The sequence below is a fragment of the Gavialis gangeticus genome, unplaced genomic scaffold (genome assembly GCF_001723915.1).
Source record: "Gavialis gangeticus isolate Ggan-Ray unplaced genomic scaffold, GavGan_comp1, whole genome shotgun sequence".
NCBI classification, from domain to species: Eukaryota; Metazoa; Chordata; order Crocodylia; family Gavialidae; genus Gavialis; species Gavialis gangeticus.
The window spans coordinates 3,002,524-3,019,465 of record NW_017729031.1 but is presented as its reverse complement, the minus strand read 5'-3'; the positions used below and the strand labels follow the sequence as shown (position 1 = coordinate 3,019,465).

At 41.5% G+C, this 16,942-nt stretch overlaps 1 protein-coding gene across 2 annotated transcripts in view; it reads left to right on the top strand.

Annotated features, from left to right (window-relative positions):
* Positions 1-16,942, top strand: part of GPD2 (glycerol-3-phosphate dehydrogenase 2) — a 166,698-nt gene that overhangs the window by 118,024 nt on the left and 31,732 nt on the right. For both annotated transcript variants that reach the window (XM_019522387.1, XM_019522386.1), the window contains exons 7-8: positions 6,485-6,649; positions 7,472-7,616. In XM_019522387.1, coding sequence (XP_019377932.1) covers positions 6,485-6,649; positions 7,472-7,616 — 310 coding nt within the window. The remainder of the gene's footprint in view (positions 1-6,484; positions 6,650-7,471; positions 7,617-16,942) is intronic.

The following is a 16,942-nucleotide window of genomic DNA, read 5'->3' as shown; positions in this document are numbered from 1 at the left end:
GGCTAGATATCAGGAGGCACTACTTCACGGTCAGGGTGGCTAGGATCTGGAACCAACTTCCAAGAGAAGTGATGCTGGCTCCTACCCTGGGGGTCTTTAAGAGGAGGCTAGATGTACACCTTGCTGGGGTCGTTTGACCCCAGTACTCTTTCCTGCCATGGCACGGGGTCGGACTAGATGATCTACTTGGGTCCCTTCCGACCCTAGAAACTATGACCTCAGGTTAGCTGTTGTCAGTTCTTAGGCAGCTGATTCCATTCCTTCATTCTCTAGTTGAAGAGACACCAAGTTACTTAGACAGTTCTCTTTTCTTATTTTTAAATTATCTTCCAAACATTGTGAAAGACATTCAGGGTTTAATAGATGAGTTGTCACCGAAGGGACAAGAAGTAACCATTGCAGTCCTCAGCTGTATGTAGTGCAAGTCCAACTGCACTGAAAACACTATTCGTTTTATTGAGTTTTTCCTTTTTAACATGGAGACTGATACAACAGCCTGTGGGTTTGCATAGGAGCCATCGTAAGCATATATATTCTATGGACAGTCGTATGCTTATAGGCTTGCCATTTGACGCAACTGTCTTGTCTTTCCTAGGAGTCACCTAGCCCTGTCAGTTGTTGTATATGGGTCAATAAAGCATTATTATGAACTCTGAAGAAAATTATATATGGAAGCAAGTATCTTGTGATTGGAGGAGCTGACAAATTTAGAGGCCAGTGTTTAGCTGAAAAATGATGAAAAGAAGGGAAACAAAGAGAGAATTTCAAGTCCACAAAGATAAATTGTTTAAATGAGTTAAAACATTAACTCATCAGCAACATAGTCAGGTTATGATATTGTAGCATCCTCTGACACTACAGCGGTGATTATCATGTAAGCATCAGAATAGGTAATGATCTTTCTGAAATCCACAGTTATTTATCCTTGACTCAAAAGTAAAAAAATGAAACTTTCCTTTATAGCAGCTCCTCCTTATTGCCCAAAATGTACTTTGACCCCTCTGAATTGTACAATATGAAGAGTACAAAGAAGGAGACTATACAAGAAATAAAATATGCGACTGCTATTTCATCTGAAAATCAAGATGGATAATTGCTTATAAAGCTTGAGATTTGTAAGGTAATTGCAGTATAATTTCAGTAAATTCAGTCAAATTGACTTTGCTGTAGCTTTTTAAAAGACAATTCAGTGCCCTGAATATGGAAATTCTTCTAGCTTCCCTACTGTCTCTCAGACTTCAAATAATAGGATCTATAAAATCATTAACCATATGGGATCCTTGTTCAACTGCTGCAAATCTAGACATGGCAAAATCTTGTATTACACCAAAGTATAGAATTTGACTTTAATTACTAATTATTCAAAGAGTAAATATCTAATTGAAACTCTGTTTGGCTAAAAAAAAAATCACAGAAACAAAAGCTTGTGGTAATGAAAAGGACAGGTAAAGGAGAGAAGCTTTGCATCAGTGATGCAAGCTGCATGCCATGCTTGTATTTATATTGTATGTTTTGTATATTTAATAGTAAAAGTAATTATTTGCCATGGTACAATTCTAGCAGGCTCATCCAGATGAGAAGCACAAGACCTAGTAAAGCAAATGAGTACAGTGAATTAATTTATCTTGCCCCCCTCCTCCCTACCAAATTTGATTCTAACATGCTTGCTGATTTGCTATAATTATTTTAATTAATCCAGAAGTATATAAAATGTGCACAAAGTTGGACAGCTTAATAAGTATGACTGCTGAAAGTTTAAACACAGATTTGTTCTTGTGGGGGAGATGTGAATTTATGTTTTTTATGCTTGTCATCCACTATCCTGTTCACAAAATGTGCTAGCTAATAGAACTTTAAACCTGGTATGATGTTTTTGAAGTAAACTAATTTTGGTCTTTCAATTTTGGTGTTTCTTAGCATGAACAGTTGGACCATCTTTGTGTGTGCCCCTTCCCCCCCAAGAAGTTAATTTGAATAATAACAAATCTATCCTGTTTCTATACAAGACATACCCCATGTCAGATGATGCTGACATGTTATGCTGGCACTCGCTGAAGTCTTTGGAGCAGGAAAGTAAAAATACTCCTCCAAGATGTACTGATAAATGTGCAGTTTTGCCAGTAAAACTGCATGTATACTTGGGGCATGTGCTGGCACATTTCTATTGGTCAGGGATCAACTTCTTCATGTTGCGGACTAGAATAGCAGTGTCTTCAGAAATCTGTAATACAGACTTGGCCAAAAGAGAGAGAAGAAAAAATTCTACCTCAAAGAACTTTCATAATTTCTAGTGTACCAGATCATATCTCCATTTTGTTTTTCGTTATTTGAATTGAGTTTTCTGGGATGTACAGGGAGGGAAGCGGAGAGATGGGCATTGCCTAATCAATAGATAGCATTAAAAGACTAGTTACTCGAGTACTATTCTGACTTTGCTTTAAACCAGTGCCAAATTCAGGTTTGTGGGTTCTCTGTCTGAAACAAGGCAGAACTTACAAATAAACAAGGCAGTTTCAAGTGAAGATTTTTTTAATTTGCTCAAAGCCAGATCTGAAAGTAGGATTGCATCTACATAGAAGAGAATACAGGAAATGCAAGCTCGTTGCAGAGTGATGCTGAAGTCCAATTACATACTTCTGGAATTCACATGTAAATTTCTCCCTCCTTTCTGTATTAGACTAAACAGAGTAACATAAGGGTTGTTTCTGGCCCTCTGTTCAAATCATAGTGAAAGCCAAGGAAGTTTGCCTTACAGCAACACATTTTATGCCTAGTTCCAGCCATTGCTGTACTAACTCCCTTAGGAAGAGTAGGCTAATCTGGTTTAAGAGGTGGTGTGTATTACTGGTGATGCAATAACCACTTTAAAGATTCCTCCCTCCCCCTCCACCAATCTTTATCATATTTACCTATCATCTGAGCAAGAATCAGGTATTCTGGGGTTATAATAATTGCTAGGCATTGCATTGTAAATATATAATGGGTATTTTACGTTAGTACAACTGGAACTCCTTATTTCCCTGCCCACCTTAGACCCTGGTAAATGCATTCAATATCAGTTCAGACGTATTGCTAGAAAAAAGTCAAAACCTGAGATGAACTCCTGCCTACTTCTTGCTCCTGGAATGTGTGTTGAAGATGGGTAGGAAATACAGGTTTTACAGAGGTGCTTAGCACCCTTAGACTTCGCTCCTAAATTATAGAACAGTTAAAGGATATTGGTACTTTGAATGTTTTTTTGATTACTTTTACAGATTTTGTATGCTTTGGTAGTATTTCTGCCATTCATTTGCTCTGTGTTTAGGTAAGTAAATAAGATGGGAATCCTGTGGAAAAGGCAATCTTCCCAGATTTATGTAAAGATCTCTCTCAGTGAAGCAAACCAAGTATTGTCCATAGCCCTACATTATGCAGATTCTTGATGAATGAGTCCGTTCTTGAAGTCAGCAAGTAGAATCCATTCATGCTAAGCATGAAGATATGGTAGTGGCTGGCTGAGGGGTCTCTTTCAGGGACAAATCAGAAAGTGATGAAGGCAAGCCCAATGATTTAGCTCTTGGACACTCGGTAAGAAGCTAAACCAACCAAGTAACGCAATTTAAGAAGCAGTTTCAGAACTTTTAAATAAACATCCATGCTCATGTGTCCTGCTGCTATGGTCTTATAAAAAAATGTTAGTTGTAGCCTGCCTTCTCTACTTGGCTCCAAATCCCTAACATCATGTTTGGAGCTGGGCAGATATTGTTCTCGTTCATAATCCAAATCCTGGTCAATTCTACACATCTCTGCTGTGCTGGGTTTGATTCTTTCTTTTACTTTTTATTGGCTTTGATAAAAGGGTGACCTTTCTGCTATATAAGTTTGCTTCCTATAGAGGTTTTCAGCCTTCTTAGGTAGCCTAGAAGACATTACATATTTTCTTTTTGTAGGAAGCTCATAGAGCAAGACATTTTTATGTTCTCCAAAACAAAGTATAAGAGAGAAGTAGAGTGTCTCCAGAAGAGTTGAATATCTTTGCCACTTTTTTAGAATTACCGTTTAGATTACGTTAGCTCTTTAAGGTCTAACATCCCTGGTTTTGGACAGTTTGTTGCCATACAGAAAACAGAGCAGGTAGTCTTCTCAAGGTCTCTAAGGCTAAGTACAGACAGTCAAAAAGGCTGAGGCTGAATCTATTCAGTCTTTTCAGGTTAGCCTAAAATGCAGAGATTAAACTGAGAAACAACTGGACAGACATTTGGTTTTGATTCAGGAAATGCAGCTGCATGCCTGCAGTGGTTCAGGCCAGAAACTGGGGGGCACCAGAGCATAGCTCTCTGGCATGGGCTGTGTGCTTGCTTTCTCTTTCTGCTGCCCCTCAGGTCTCTAGGATTTGCAGTCCAGAATTACAGCAGCAGGACTCTGCAGGGTTGCTCATTACTTCCTATTCCTGCTTCCAGGTGCATCTGTGATTTGGAGTCCACAGTCACAGCCAGCAGTAAGTTTTAAGCAGGGCAGGGCATCTCTGTACTTGGGGAAAGGAGAGTTTAACCTCCCTCCCCTGGCCCTTAGGGGGTGCAGTCCCTGCCTCTCCCCGTTCCCCTCCCCCCACTCCATCACCCTTCTCTGCTGGAGCAGACAGCACAGCCCAGCCCAGGGCTGGAAAGCATGCTGGGATGCTGGGGGACTGTGATTTAACTTGAACAAGGAGGGTCTGTGACAGAAGTCTCATAACCTGGTTTGCGCCAAGTCAGTTAAGTCTGATACTCCATTCAACCAGGTTTACCTTAAGCCAGTTTCAGACATTTTGAAACTGGTTTATGTGTACTGAACTTCTGTTCTGTTACAGGTTTAAACCAGTTTCTGATGACTTGAACTGGTTTATGTATAACTTCTGTCCCTAGCTTTCAACACGTTGGCAGCTCAATAGCTGAGCTGCTGAGTGTGTTTTCAATTCCATGTACATTGCTAAGTGTAATGTAGGCCTCTAGTGGTTCATCTAGTTTGTTGCTTGCATCACAGAGTACCCTATTCCTTCCTCATTTTTGTTGGATAATTATCTTGCTTTGAGCATCTTCACATGGCAAGCCTATGTCTTCTAATATCTTGTTCAATTGCTCTATTCTTAGTTTTTTTTTTTGTTTTTTTTTTTAACTATTCTATTCTATTTCTATTTAGCTGTTCTCTTTTTGTGGCATTGTTTTAGTTACTTTGACTCAGTTGCTATTTGTTTTCTGAGAAATAGTTTGCCATTTTATTCTTTTCGTGTTCACAGAATTTAATTTTTTTAAAATAGTTTAGGATTGCTTGCACTGCATCATTTCAGCTGTGTTTATAATAAGTTTTGGGGGTGGGAAAGCAGAGCCCTGAAAGTCATTGATCCTATCTTTATAACTTTGCCCTTTTAGCTTGGAACAGATTACTTGCAGGGTGGTTCAACATTGTGCAGACAGAATCAGAAGCACCAAACTTTACATAAACCATTTATACTCAGTGTTTGGTATGCTGGCAACATAAATCAACAACAATATCCATTACAAATTCATCGCTTTATCAGTATTATCTTGATAGAACTGATCTCAGCACATGGAAACGTGAACCATACCTCAATAAGTTTAGCCCTTTGTAAATTAATTATTCAGGATGCACAGAACCTGGCCCCTTCAATATAGAGTAATTCTTCCCAGCCAACATCCAGGATTTTAACTTCAGTGGCAATAATAAATAGAAAAAGTCTCAGGTGATGCCAGTATTTTAAAGTAATTAATCATCTTCTCCTCATGCTTCCTCCACCCTCTCTTCATTCTTTTTAACGAAGGGGTTTCAGTAATAAATCTTTAATGATATATGTTAAGAGTAATTCATTAATTAAATCTTGTTCTGCTTATTTCTTTTTTGTGATGCTTTCCTGCTGTATGTTATTAATTGTGAACTGCAAATGTGCATAAAATAAATGTCTGTTTATAGAAAACTGATGGTTTAGCTCACAAATCGGTGAGAGAGATCTTTTCTTGGATTCTGAATGTCATGTAATGCCTGTACTAATAGAAATTGTTAATTATACCAGGGGGCTGTCAAAAAGTAACACTCTAAAGATGGTGTCTTGCTACAGTATCAAAATTAGAGGATGTCTGCAAAAATAAATAAATAAAGAGAAAAGTGATTGGTGTATACCTCAGTTTCTGAGATGAAATAAACAATTAGCATTCATTCATTCATAGTAGGTTTATAAGGATGATACTGTATGGGCAATACTCTTGTATTTATAAATGCCTGTACAGTAAACAAAGTTACATTTTTTTTCTAGTTAAAATAGCAGTTTAATGCTCTGACCTAGAAGAGATAACATATCTTTAAATAATTCTTGTTAGACCTGACCAACCATCATGTATATTCAGTGTGACAGGGACAGATGTGACAGATCGGTTCTGACACACTTCCATACCACAAGTCACTGGCTTGAGGTGACTCATGTCCTTCCTTTTGATTCTGTCCCCTGCTGCAGGACAACACAATGATGCACGAATGAACCTTGCCATTGCCCTCACTGCTGCCAGGTATGGTGCTGCCACAGCCAATTACACTGAAGTGGTGCACTTGCTGAAGAAGACAGATCCAAAGAGCGGGAAGGAGCGTGTCTGTGGCGCACATTGCAGGGATGTTTTAACAGGTGTGTAGATTGCAGTGTTAGAGATATTTACAGTGTGGCCAAACTATTCCTAATAAATACCTTTTATAATCTTACCTAGATCATAGTTCATTGTGTGGAGGTGACTTTTTAAATACATGTGTTCTGCAGCACATTCTCTGAAAGAAACTGAAAATTTTCCCTATTAGCCATTTTTCATAGATTTACTTAAAAGGATGAAGAACAGCTTCTAACAGATGCATTCTGTTTTCCTTGAAGAAATGGGGAAATTAAAAAGAGAAGGGGACCCTAATATTTGTAAATACCAGTTAGCTGACAAAAGAGGCATGTTTCCAGAGTGCAGTAGCATGTCGTTAATGTCAGTCATCTTTAACTTCTGTCAGGGTTTCATTCCAATTCTAGTACATTGGCAGGGTAGACTAGGCTTTACATCTAAACCCTCTGTCAAGCAGAGCTAGCGCTATAAGATGCTGTATGCTGTACATTAATAACACTATTTACCAGCTTTGTGGGTTCAGACTGCAGTGTCACCAGTTTTCCCATGATATGCTCTTAAATAAGAGTTCAATTAACTAAAGTGTAAAAACAATCTAGTACTCTCCTTTTTGTCTGTCAGGGTGACTGATATATATTTCTTTCTTTCTTTTCTTTTTCACCAATTAAAGAAGAAAAAAATCCTCAAATCTCTTCATTAGTGTTTTAATAATTCCAGCTGTTCAGGTCCTTTGGAATGTTGCAGTGTATTTTTATAATGGGTTAAGTTCATAGATGGATTAATAATCCAGAGCGTCAGCAAGCAGGGAAGCAAATGGGGTATGTGATTGATGCTGTTTTCTTTCACAGGGCAGGAATTTGATGTCAAAGCCAAGTGTGTTATCAATGCTACGGGACCTTTCACAGACTCTGTGCGCAAAATGGATGATCAGGAAGTAGCAAACATCTGTCAGCCAAGTGCAGGCGTGCATATTGTGATGCCTGGTTATTATAGGTAACGGTATTCGAAGCTTAAACCATTTGTAATAATCTCTGTGTCTGTAATGAATAAGGTCGTAGAATACACACTTCCAGTTTTTATGGGACTGCTTGAACGCATGCCTTTTAAGTCAGGAATTCTAGCAGTGTGTACATGCCAGCAAAAGGATTTTATCTTGCTGAAAACCAACCAGATAGTTGTCTCTTCTCTAAGACTCAGTTAAACAAAGAATGAAATTGAAATAAGTGGGAAGTTAGCCAAAGTACTTACTGCAGACTTGATGTGGTATGTATCACCTCCCCAACAATGCTGATTCTAGAGATAAGCAATGTATAAAACCTCTTAGGAACATAAACTTGTATATTTGTTTGCGTCTTTCATGAAGAAAATCCACTCTAATTTTTATGTTAGGTCACTATCTGTACAATGGCTGTACCTGTCAGTAAAGTCTGTCTTTTAAAAATAGACAGTTTTTAATGCGACTAAATTCAGAATTTATACAGCATGCATTTCCAGTTCAGTAAGGCTTCTTTCTTTGGGTTCCTGGTTCCTAGATGTGAAAATAGTCCCCAGAACAAGTAATATAACAAGGAATTTATTTTGGAAATATTGAAGGGATTTAATGGAATGCAGACAGAAGTAGAGTCCCTTCATGAAACAGGAGGAAATCAGTTCGTGGGAATGGGATTTAAGGTCAAAGAATCTTTTGTGGATCCTGGTTATATACTTAAAGTTGTATTGTCTTATAGTGTGAATTAGATCAGATCCATTGAAGATACCCCTATTTAATCCAACAGAGAACATCTTCTACCTCTAATCCACTCATAAAATTAACAAAAATGATTTTGTTCTATATTTGCTGCAGCTGTTTGAGGATATCAGTCCATAATGATGCATTTTTTTGCCTGATTTGAGAAGTCTTCCTCACATTTTGTGGAGTGCTGCCTCAGTGCAACATAGTGGCTGTTGAAGCCATGGCCTTTCTTGCAGATCTGAATGTTTGGAGCAAAATTTGTATTAAGAAATGCATGACCAGCCATCTTTGGCTCTTTTACCTTAACTGAAATTAATGAGGGTCAAACTTATGGCTCATTTAAATTGCACTGCTATCCCATTTCTTTCCTTCCTTTTTCCTTCTAATTTCTAAACATTGCTTGAAATATAATTAGAATGGTTTGTTAGATGGGAGTTGTTGTGCATTATTGTTTACCCTCCTAGCTGGCCTTCCTTAGAGTCAACAGCTCCAGTTCCTACAGACTGGGAAGGTCATAAATACCTAGTTATCTGACACCAGATTTGTCTTTTCAGTATGGGGTGCTAAAGAGAAGCTGAAACCCTCCCGCCTCCCCAGGTCCAGATCACCACAGAACTTGAAAGTAAAATATTCCAAAACAAATCTTTTGAACCAGTCCTCTGACCCAGATCAAAGGATATTGGTGTAGATCCTTAGATGGCATTTTTGTGTATATAAAAATATAGAAGATTTTGGAGTCCTGTTTTACTTCATCCTTAAAAACAGATTCAACACAAATTTCACTGTGCTTTTCTATAATATTTTCCATCTGAGCTCACTAAACCATGTTACAGTGTATATAGCATACTGTTCTTCCCATTTTACAGGTCGATTAGTGAAGATTATATAGACAGAACAAGATTAAAACCTATATTGTCTAACTCAATGCCTGTAAATGATGAAGTTATTTTTCTTTTCTCCATATAAATGTAAATCTAGGAGACTTTCTAATGCAGGTTTGTGATGGTCAGCTGCCCATTTTGTTCATTGATACAGGACTTTGGAGCAGAATTTATTTATTTGCTACATTATTTTGTGATCTTCTCTAGCCTGGACCAAGATGATTCAGTGTGCATAATTAATTTAATCAGTGGTTCTATAATGAACTAAATTATTTGAAACTAAAATTGAACAAAGGAACTCTCCAAATCTTGTTCTCCAGTGTATGTCAGTGCGTAGGCATTTCTTTTCTCATAAAATAGGGTCTACCCACATATAGCCTCCATGGGATAACTGATTAGCTAAAGCTGTACTGATTTTGCTTTAAATAAGATGGGTATGCCAACAAGGAACAGTCTGCATAAGTAGTATCTTCATAGCATTTAATCTTTGCTATATGTATAAATTGGCAAATCCCCATTCTTGTTGCCAAAAGAATACTGCTCAGCAAAATCTGATTTTTTTTGGCAACCACTTTCCTTTTGGTAACTGCCTTTATAGAACTTTGGTCCAGTCTTGCACAAGCGAATATGTCATAACAAACGGGGAACTTTTGTCTAAGTATAGATAAGATTTAATTTAACCTTGATTTTAATTAAATTAATAGAATCATAAAAAATTAGGGTTGGAAGGGACCTCAGGAGGTCATCAAGTCTAACCCTGTGCTCAAAGCAGGACCATCCCTAACTAGACCATCCTAGCTAAAGCTTTGTCTACCCAAGCCTTAAATCAACCTTAAAAACCTCCAAGGATGAAAATTCCACAACCTCTCTTGGTAACCTGTTCCAGTGCTTTACTTGCCCCCTAGTGAAAGATATTTTCCTAATATCTAACCTAAACTTCCCTTGCTGCAACTCAAGACAATTCATTTATCTGCTGCTGGTTTCTTATATCTTCATGCTCTCATTAATTCTCTCTGTATTCCTTCTCTCATTAATTCTATTTTTAGTATATATGTTCTTAGTCAAATAGCTACAATATATTTCCCTCTTACCCAACCCATGCAAATTTATTATTTTTTGGAAGCCTCGCTATTTCTGTTGATGGACTGCCCAGATGGGCTAGGGACAGACATTACACACAAACCGGTTTAAGTGATCAGAAACTGGTTTAAACCTGAAACAGAACACGCATTCAGTACACATAAACCAGTTTCAAAATGGCTAAAACCAGTTTGAGATCAACCTGGTTGAATGTAGTATCAGACTTAATTGTTTTGGCTCAAACCAGTTTATGCAATCTCTGTCCCAGACCTCTTGTTGGTTTAAGATAAACCAGACACTCTCAGAATGTTGTTTAGGCTGGGCAGGGCTCTCTGCTCCACAGCCAGAGCAGGGACTGGCCCTAGCAGAGACACCAGCTGGCATGGCCCCGTTAAGGCGAAGTGGACAGGGAGGGCGTCAGTTCTTCCCTCCTTCCCCTTCTCCCCCATTGCAGCTACGGTCAGCCTGTCTGCTGTGGACTGCAGCAGTGGCCCGTGGAGCTGGCAGACCCCAGCTGCAAGGAAGGAATGGGGGAAGGAATTAACCCTTCTCCCTGGCCCCTTCACTTTAATGGGACCATGCTGGTTAGGTTGTCCCACAGGGTTAGGAGTGGAGCTCTCTTCCCTGCTGGGGGGGGGACTCTTCCCCCTCCTCCTCCCAGAGTGGGGAGGGACACTGTGGATGGGGACTCTTTCTCCTTCTCCTCCATTTACCCCGCTGCTGGTGGGGGGGCAGCACTCCATGTGATGCTGTCCAGCCCCAGAGTGGGGGCAGACGGAGGCTCTGTTCCATGCTGGGGGGAACTCTTCCCCCTCCTTTTTTTCCCCCTAGAGGGGCAGTGGGAGTATAGAGTTCAGCTGAGTAGGGTGGGGGTGTGAGAGAATGGGGGAGTTGTAGGGACCCCCAAGCACTTCCCCCCATGGCATGCAGCCCCCGTTGCCTGACAGCAGCAGCAGGCGGGGATGTCTGGGTGCTCATTCCCGGTGCAGGCACAGCTTCGGCCAGTGCTGCACAGCGGGGAGGGGGAGTGTAGCCTGCCTCCCTGAGCCTGCAGCTGTACTGCCTGAGCCTGCAGTGAGGGAAGCCCTGCACTAGAGCCAGCTGCTTCCCCCACTCCCCTCTGTGCAGGTCTTGCACTCTGGTGAGAGTGGAGGGAGCCCCACCCTCTGCTTCCATGTACAGTCCAGTGCTGGGCTTTCCCACTGTGAGTGCAGAACTGGAGGCCCCAGGGATAGAGGCAGCCAGCACTGCACCAGGGGTGAGGACTGCAGCCCCGTGCAGCCTGCCCAGCCGCTTCTATCTCCATGGCTCTGCACCTCACCTGCAGCTCTGCACTTGCGGCGGGGAAGCCCAGTGCTGGACTCTGCAGCGAAGTAGGGGGTGGAGCTGCCTCCGCTCCCAGCAGTGTGGGATCCACACAATGGAGAGTGGAGAAAGCAGCTGGCTCCAGTGCAGGGCTTCCCCCACTGCAAGTTCAGGAAGCAGAGCCTCCAGGATAACGCAGGCTCCACTCCCTCTCCCCTGTGCAGCACCGGCTAGAGCTATGCCTGTGCCAGGCACAGGCACCCTGACCTCACTGCCTGCTGCTGCTGCCAGGCAGCAGGGCTGCAGACCACAGGGGAGTGTGTGAGGGTCCCCACACCCTACCCAGCTGAGCTCCATGCTCCTGCTGCCCCTCTGGGGGGAGGAGGAGAGGGAAGAGTTTCCCCCAACATGGAACAGACCCTCCCCCTACCCTGGGGAGCGGAGGAGCAGGGGGAAGAGTCCCCCTCTGGGGCTGGGAAGCATCCCATAGAGCCCTCTCTCCCCACCCTGCAGTGATGGGGGAAAGCAGGGGAAGAGTCGCCCTCTGGGGCCAGGCAGCCTCACAGAGCCGGCCTCCCCACCCACCGCAGGGGGGGGAAGAGGAGGGAGAAGAACCCCTGCTAGCACTGAACAGGGCTCCCCTACCAGCCCCATGGTGGTGGAGGAGAAGGAGGAGTGGGAAGAGTTCCCTTCTGGGGCCGGCCATCCCTGTGTGCCCAAATTACTCCTAGCTGTCAGGGAGTCACTGGGACAGGTTTGCCAGGGCCTGGCCATGCCCCCACTCCTCAGCTCAGCTTCCCTGTGGAAGTGAAGGGCTGCTCTAGCGCCCCCAGATTTGTCTTGAGCCACTCCAGGCATGTGCCAAATGTCAATCCATTTGCAAACCGGGTCACTCTCTGCAAGTTAGACTAACCTGCAAGGACTGAATCAATTCAGGCTTTTTGAATGTCTATCTCTAACCATGGAGGCAGGATTTAAAGTGCCTTTATTATGTGGGCCACAGGAACTTCCTGTCTAGAATTTTCTTTTTAATATTAAATCTGAATTTGTCATAAAATCTTATTTCTTATAACACAGATCCTTCTACCACCCCCCCCAGCTTAAAATTAATACAGATTACTAATTTAACTTAATTTAATTTAAACTTGCACTATATTAAGCCCTAATACCACTTAAAAGTCTTATTAAAATTAGTGTAGTCATCCAGTACCTTACTGCATTACCTGAACTAGATTTCTGTTCATGCATCTGTTGCATGCTGTGAAATGTAATCTTATTCTTACATGTATCAATTTTTTACTTTAAATATCAAATTATTTTTTTCTGTCCAACAACCTCAAATAAATTGCTTTGTATTCTTTTATAAACCTTAGCTAGCCTTAAATTTTTCAGTTAAGAATATTGTCGTGATCTTCTCTCAAGACCCCAGGTTTCATTAATGCTTCTCATATATAAGCCATTTTATTCCATTTATGCTCGCTCAATGTAATAAACCATTCTTTAAATTCTTTAAAATCAGACATACAATCTAAATATGGTCCAATAATTACTTTGTAAAGAGATTGCAAAAGATTGCAAGATATTTTTAGATTTATATGCACTTGTGTATTCAGGACATTATCTTTTCTTTTTTGTCAGGTACAGTATAGATCTGATATTGAAATATTTGTTCTATTGACAAACCCACACACATTTTAATCTGTAGTAAACTAGTGCTGTTTGTGTAAATTTTACTTGCAAGTAATGCCCAAATTAAGTATTCTTCTTTAGACTTTAGTGTAAAGTTCAAGTTTCTCTTGCTTCTCATTTTGTCAGTCTATCAAGATTATCCCATACATGTGGTTGCTGTCATCTATTACGTTGTTTATGTTATATTCACATCTAAATCCAGGTGGAAAATGTTTTTCTACCCTGTGAACACTTGAATCTTCATTCTTTTTTCCATTCTACATCAAAGGACCTTCCAAAGGTTTTCATGGAAAAAAAAACACAGAATTCCAGCCTCAGTAGTCAGTAACCCAGGGACCAGGGCTCTCCAGAAGTGTAGAATCATAGAAAATTAGGGGTGGAAGGGGCCTCAGGAGGTCATCTAGTTCTCCCACCCCTGCTCAAAGCAAAGTAACAAAGCAACTCTGTGCCCTGAGCAGCAGTGGCACACAGGCCAACTACAGAGACAGTAGCATAGTCAGCTGCAGTGACAGCTCGTTTTGCCCCTCCCCCATCCCAACCAGGAAGCAGACCCTGGGGCTGTTGGGCTGCTGCCTCAGTGGACCCCCTTTCCCAGTTATACTGATGGTGCTCTTATCTAAAATGTGGGAGACCCAGCATCAAGTCACTGTTCCAGTGAATATTCAGTTAGAATAGATGCAACAGGAGAGAGTGAGAAACCTACACATACTAACCAATTGCCCACTGAGATACAGTTTTATGCTGCTAAGGATTGGAAGGGACCTAAACGGATCATCAGGTCCGACCCCCTGCCCCCGGCAGGAATGAGTGTGGGGTCATAACATCCCAGCCAAATATTTGCCCAGCCTCCTCTTGAAGACCCCCAAGATAGGAGAGACCACCACCTCACTTGGGAGCCCGTTCCACAGCCTGGCAGCCCTAACTGTAAAGTAATGTCTCCTGATGTCCAGCCTGAACCTTCTCTCTAACGATTTGTGGCCGTTATTCCTAGTAACCCTGGGTGGTGCCCAGGGGAACAGAGCCTCCCCCAATTCCCGCTGGTCCCCCCTGGTGAGTTTGTAAACAGCCACCAAGTCCTCTCTCAGCCTTCTCTTGTGGAGGCTGAATAGATTCAGGCCCTTTAGCCTCTCTTTGTAGGGCCTGCCCCGCTGCCCCTTGACCATGCGAGTGGCCCTCCTCTGGACCCTCTTAATGCTAGCCATATCCCTGTTGAAGTACAGCACCCAGAACGACGCAGTACTCCAACTGTGGCCTGACCAATGCCACATAGAGGGGAAGGATCACCTCCCTAGACCTGCTTGTGATGCATCTGTAGATGCACAACAAGGTGCAGTTAGCCTTACTGACCGCTTCCTCACATTGGCAGCTCATGTTCATCCTGGAGTCAACAATAACTCCAAGATCCCTTTCTGCCACTGTGTTGACAAGAAGGGTGTTCCCCAGCCTATAGGTGTGTTGCTGGTTCCTTCTCCCTAGATGCAGCGCCTTGCACTTGTCTGTGTTGAATTCCATCCTATTCTCATCTGCCCACCTCTGTAATTTGTCTAGATCTAGCTGGATTCCAACCCTCCCCTCCAGCGTGCCCACCTTGCCCCACAACCTGGTGTTGTCAGTGGATTAGGACAGCGTGCTTTCCACACCCACATCCAGATCACTGATAAAGATGTTGAACAGTATAGGTCCCAGGACCGAGCCCTGGGGGACTCCACTACCCACATCCCTCGAGGTCGAAAATGTCCTGTCTACTGCCACTGTCTGGGTGTGACCACCCATCTGACTGTGTGGGCATCAATGCCACAGTCACCTAGTTTTTTTGAGAGAATGCGGTGGGAAACAGTGTCAAAAGACCCAGTTTCAGGTCTTTTCTTTTTGCTCCCAATTCAAACTGAGAACTTCAACTTTAGTCTCAGACATTTTAGGAGAGTGTCCAAATACCCAGTTAATGAGTCCTGTGTGAGTTGACGTGTCTCTGCGTTTCACTAGAAATTCCATCTTATGTGCAAGAAACCTAGCCCCATGAGTGTCATCAAAATTGCACCATTCCTGCAAGAAACTTTGTTTTTGATGAATAAACACTTCTTGCAGTGGAAATGTTTTTGATCTGAAAATTCCTGACCAGTTGAAATGGCACCTACAACTTGCTTTTAAACATTGTCCATTCACAAAGGAAGTTTCAGTCCCTCCTATCAAGCTGACAAGAAACTTACGAAAGAAATGTCTAGGAGAGGGATAAAATACAGTTAATGTTTTAAATACTAAATAGAAACTGCTTCCAGCTGCCTTTCTGGCTAGCCATTAGTTGGCTAGGTATTTTTTGTGAAACTTGGTCTTATGTGTTTTTAAGTTGGTGGAGGTCAGTATTAAGAATGTTCTTAAGAAGGATGTTTCATGTATAGTGGACAGCATTGACATATAATGGGAGAGGCAGACCAATGGGAGTAGTCAAGGCCTACATAAATGACAAAGTATGTCAGATGTGAAGCAGTGAGACACAGGACAGATAGATGAGTAGGCTCAGGATGAAGAGTGGAAAGATTCAAAGAGGATTCTCTGCATCCTGCTGAGTGTTTTTCCTCCCTCAGTTTTACTATCATCTGCAAATATAATGGTGCAACTACAAACTTTTATAGATTCTGTCCTAGTAGGTTCCAGAAATCATACAACTATTTTAACTTAAACAGTCTGCTTGCTTTCTTCTTCCTAATATGAATAATTTATTACCTAAATCACTTAAGAAAATAAGTTTTTTTCCCCAAGTTTTAGAAGATGAATTTTGTGAATATTCTGTTAATGTGTATTAAATCTCTAGGTTCTTCTCTCTCTAAATCAATAGCTTTTTTCATTTTGAAAAGTAATCATTTCCCTGATGTGATTTACCCTTCACAAATCTGTGTTGACTTGTGCCTATTAAATGGTACTTCTCCAAGTGTATCCTTAAGCTGTCTATAAATATCATCTCTGGAACATTCTAGTATATACATGCAGAATTTCAAAGTTAAATATTTCAGCTTCCTTCTAGACTCCCTCTTCCTCAGTATTGAAAAGTAATGTTTCTTATAAACCATTTTAACGTCTTAAAAAAAAAAAGCTCAAATTTTGTCTATTTTATGTTCGTTCTTGAGGTAAGTTGTGTCTAACCAATTCAATGTCTACCTTTATCTTGTGGAAGTGGTTGATCAACAATTCTGTGAAATGGTGGTTCTTTCCAATCGCCCTTTTTGAGTTCTGCAAACACATTCCCCATAATGGTATTTTCACTAGCAAGGAAGATTTTTTTTTCTCTCAGAATAATTCCTTTACTTTGCCACTTCACTTAAAGGTCCTACAGACTTGTTTTTGTTCATTTTCCCAATATATTTAAAGAATATGTTCTGATGATAGCTATTTTTCCCTCATTAATGAGAGCTGTGATTTTTTTCATAGTTTCTAGGGTCGGAAGGGACCTGAGCAGATCAAGTCCGACCCCCTGCCATGGCAGGAAAGAGTACTGGGGTCAAACAACCCCAGCAAGGTGTACATCTAGCCTCCTCTTAAAGACCCCCAGGGTAGGAGCCAGCACCACTTCTCTTGGAAGTTGGTTCCAGATCCTAGCCGCCCTGACCGTGAAGTAGCGCCTCCTGATATCTAGCCTA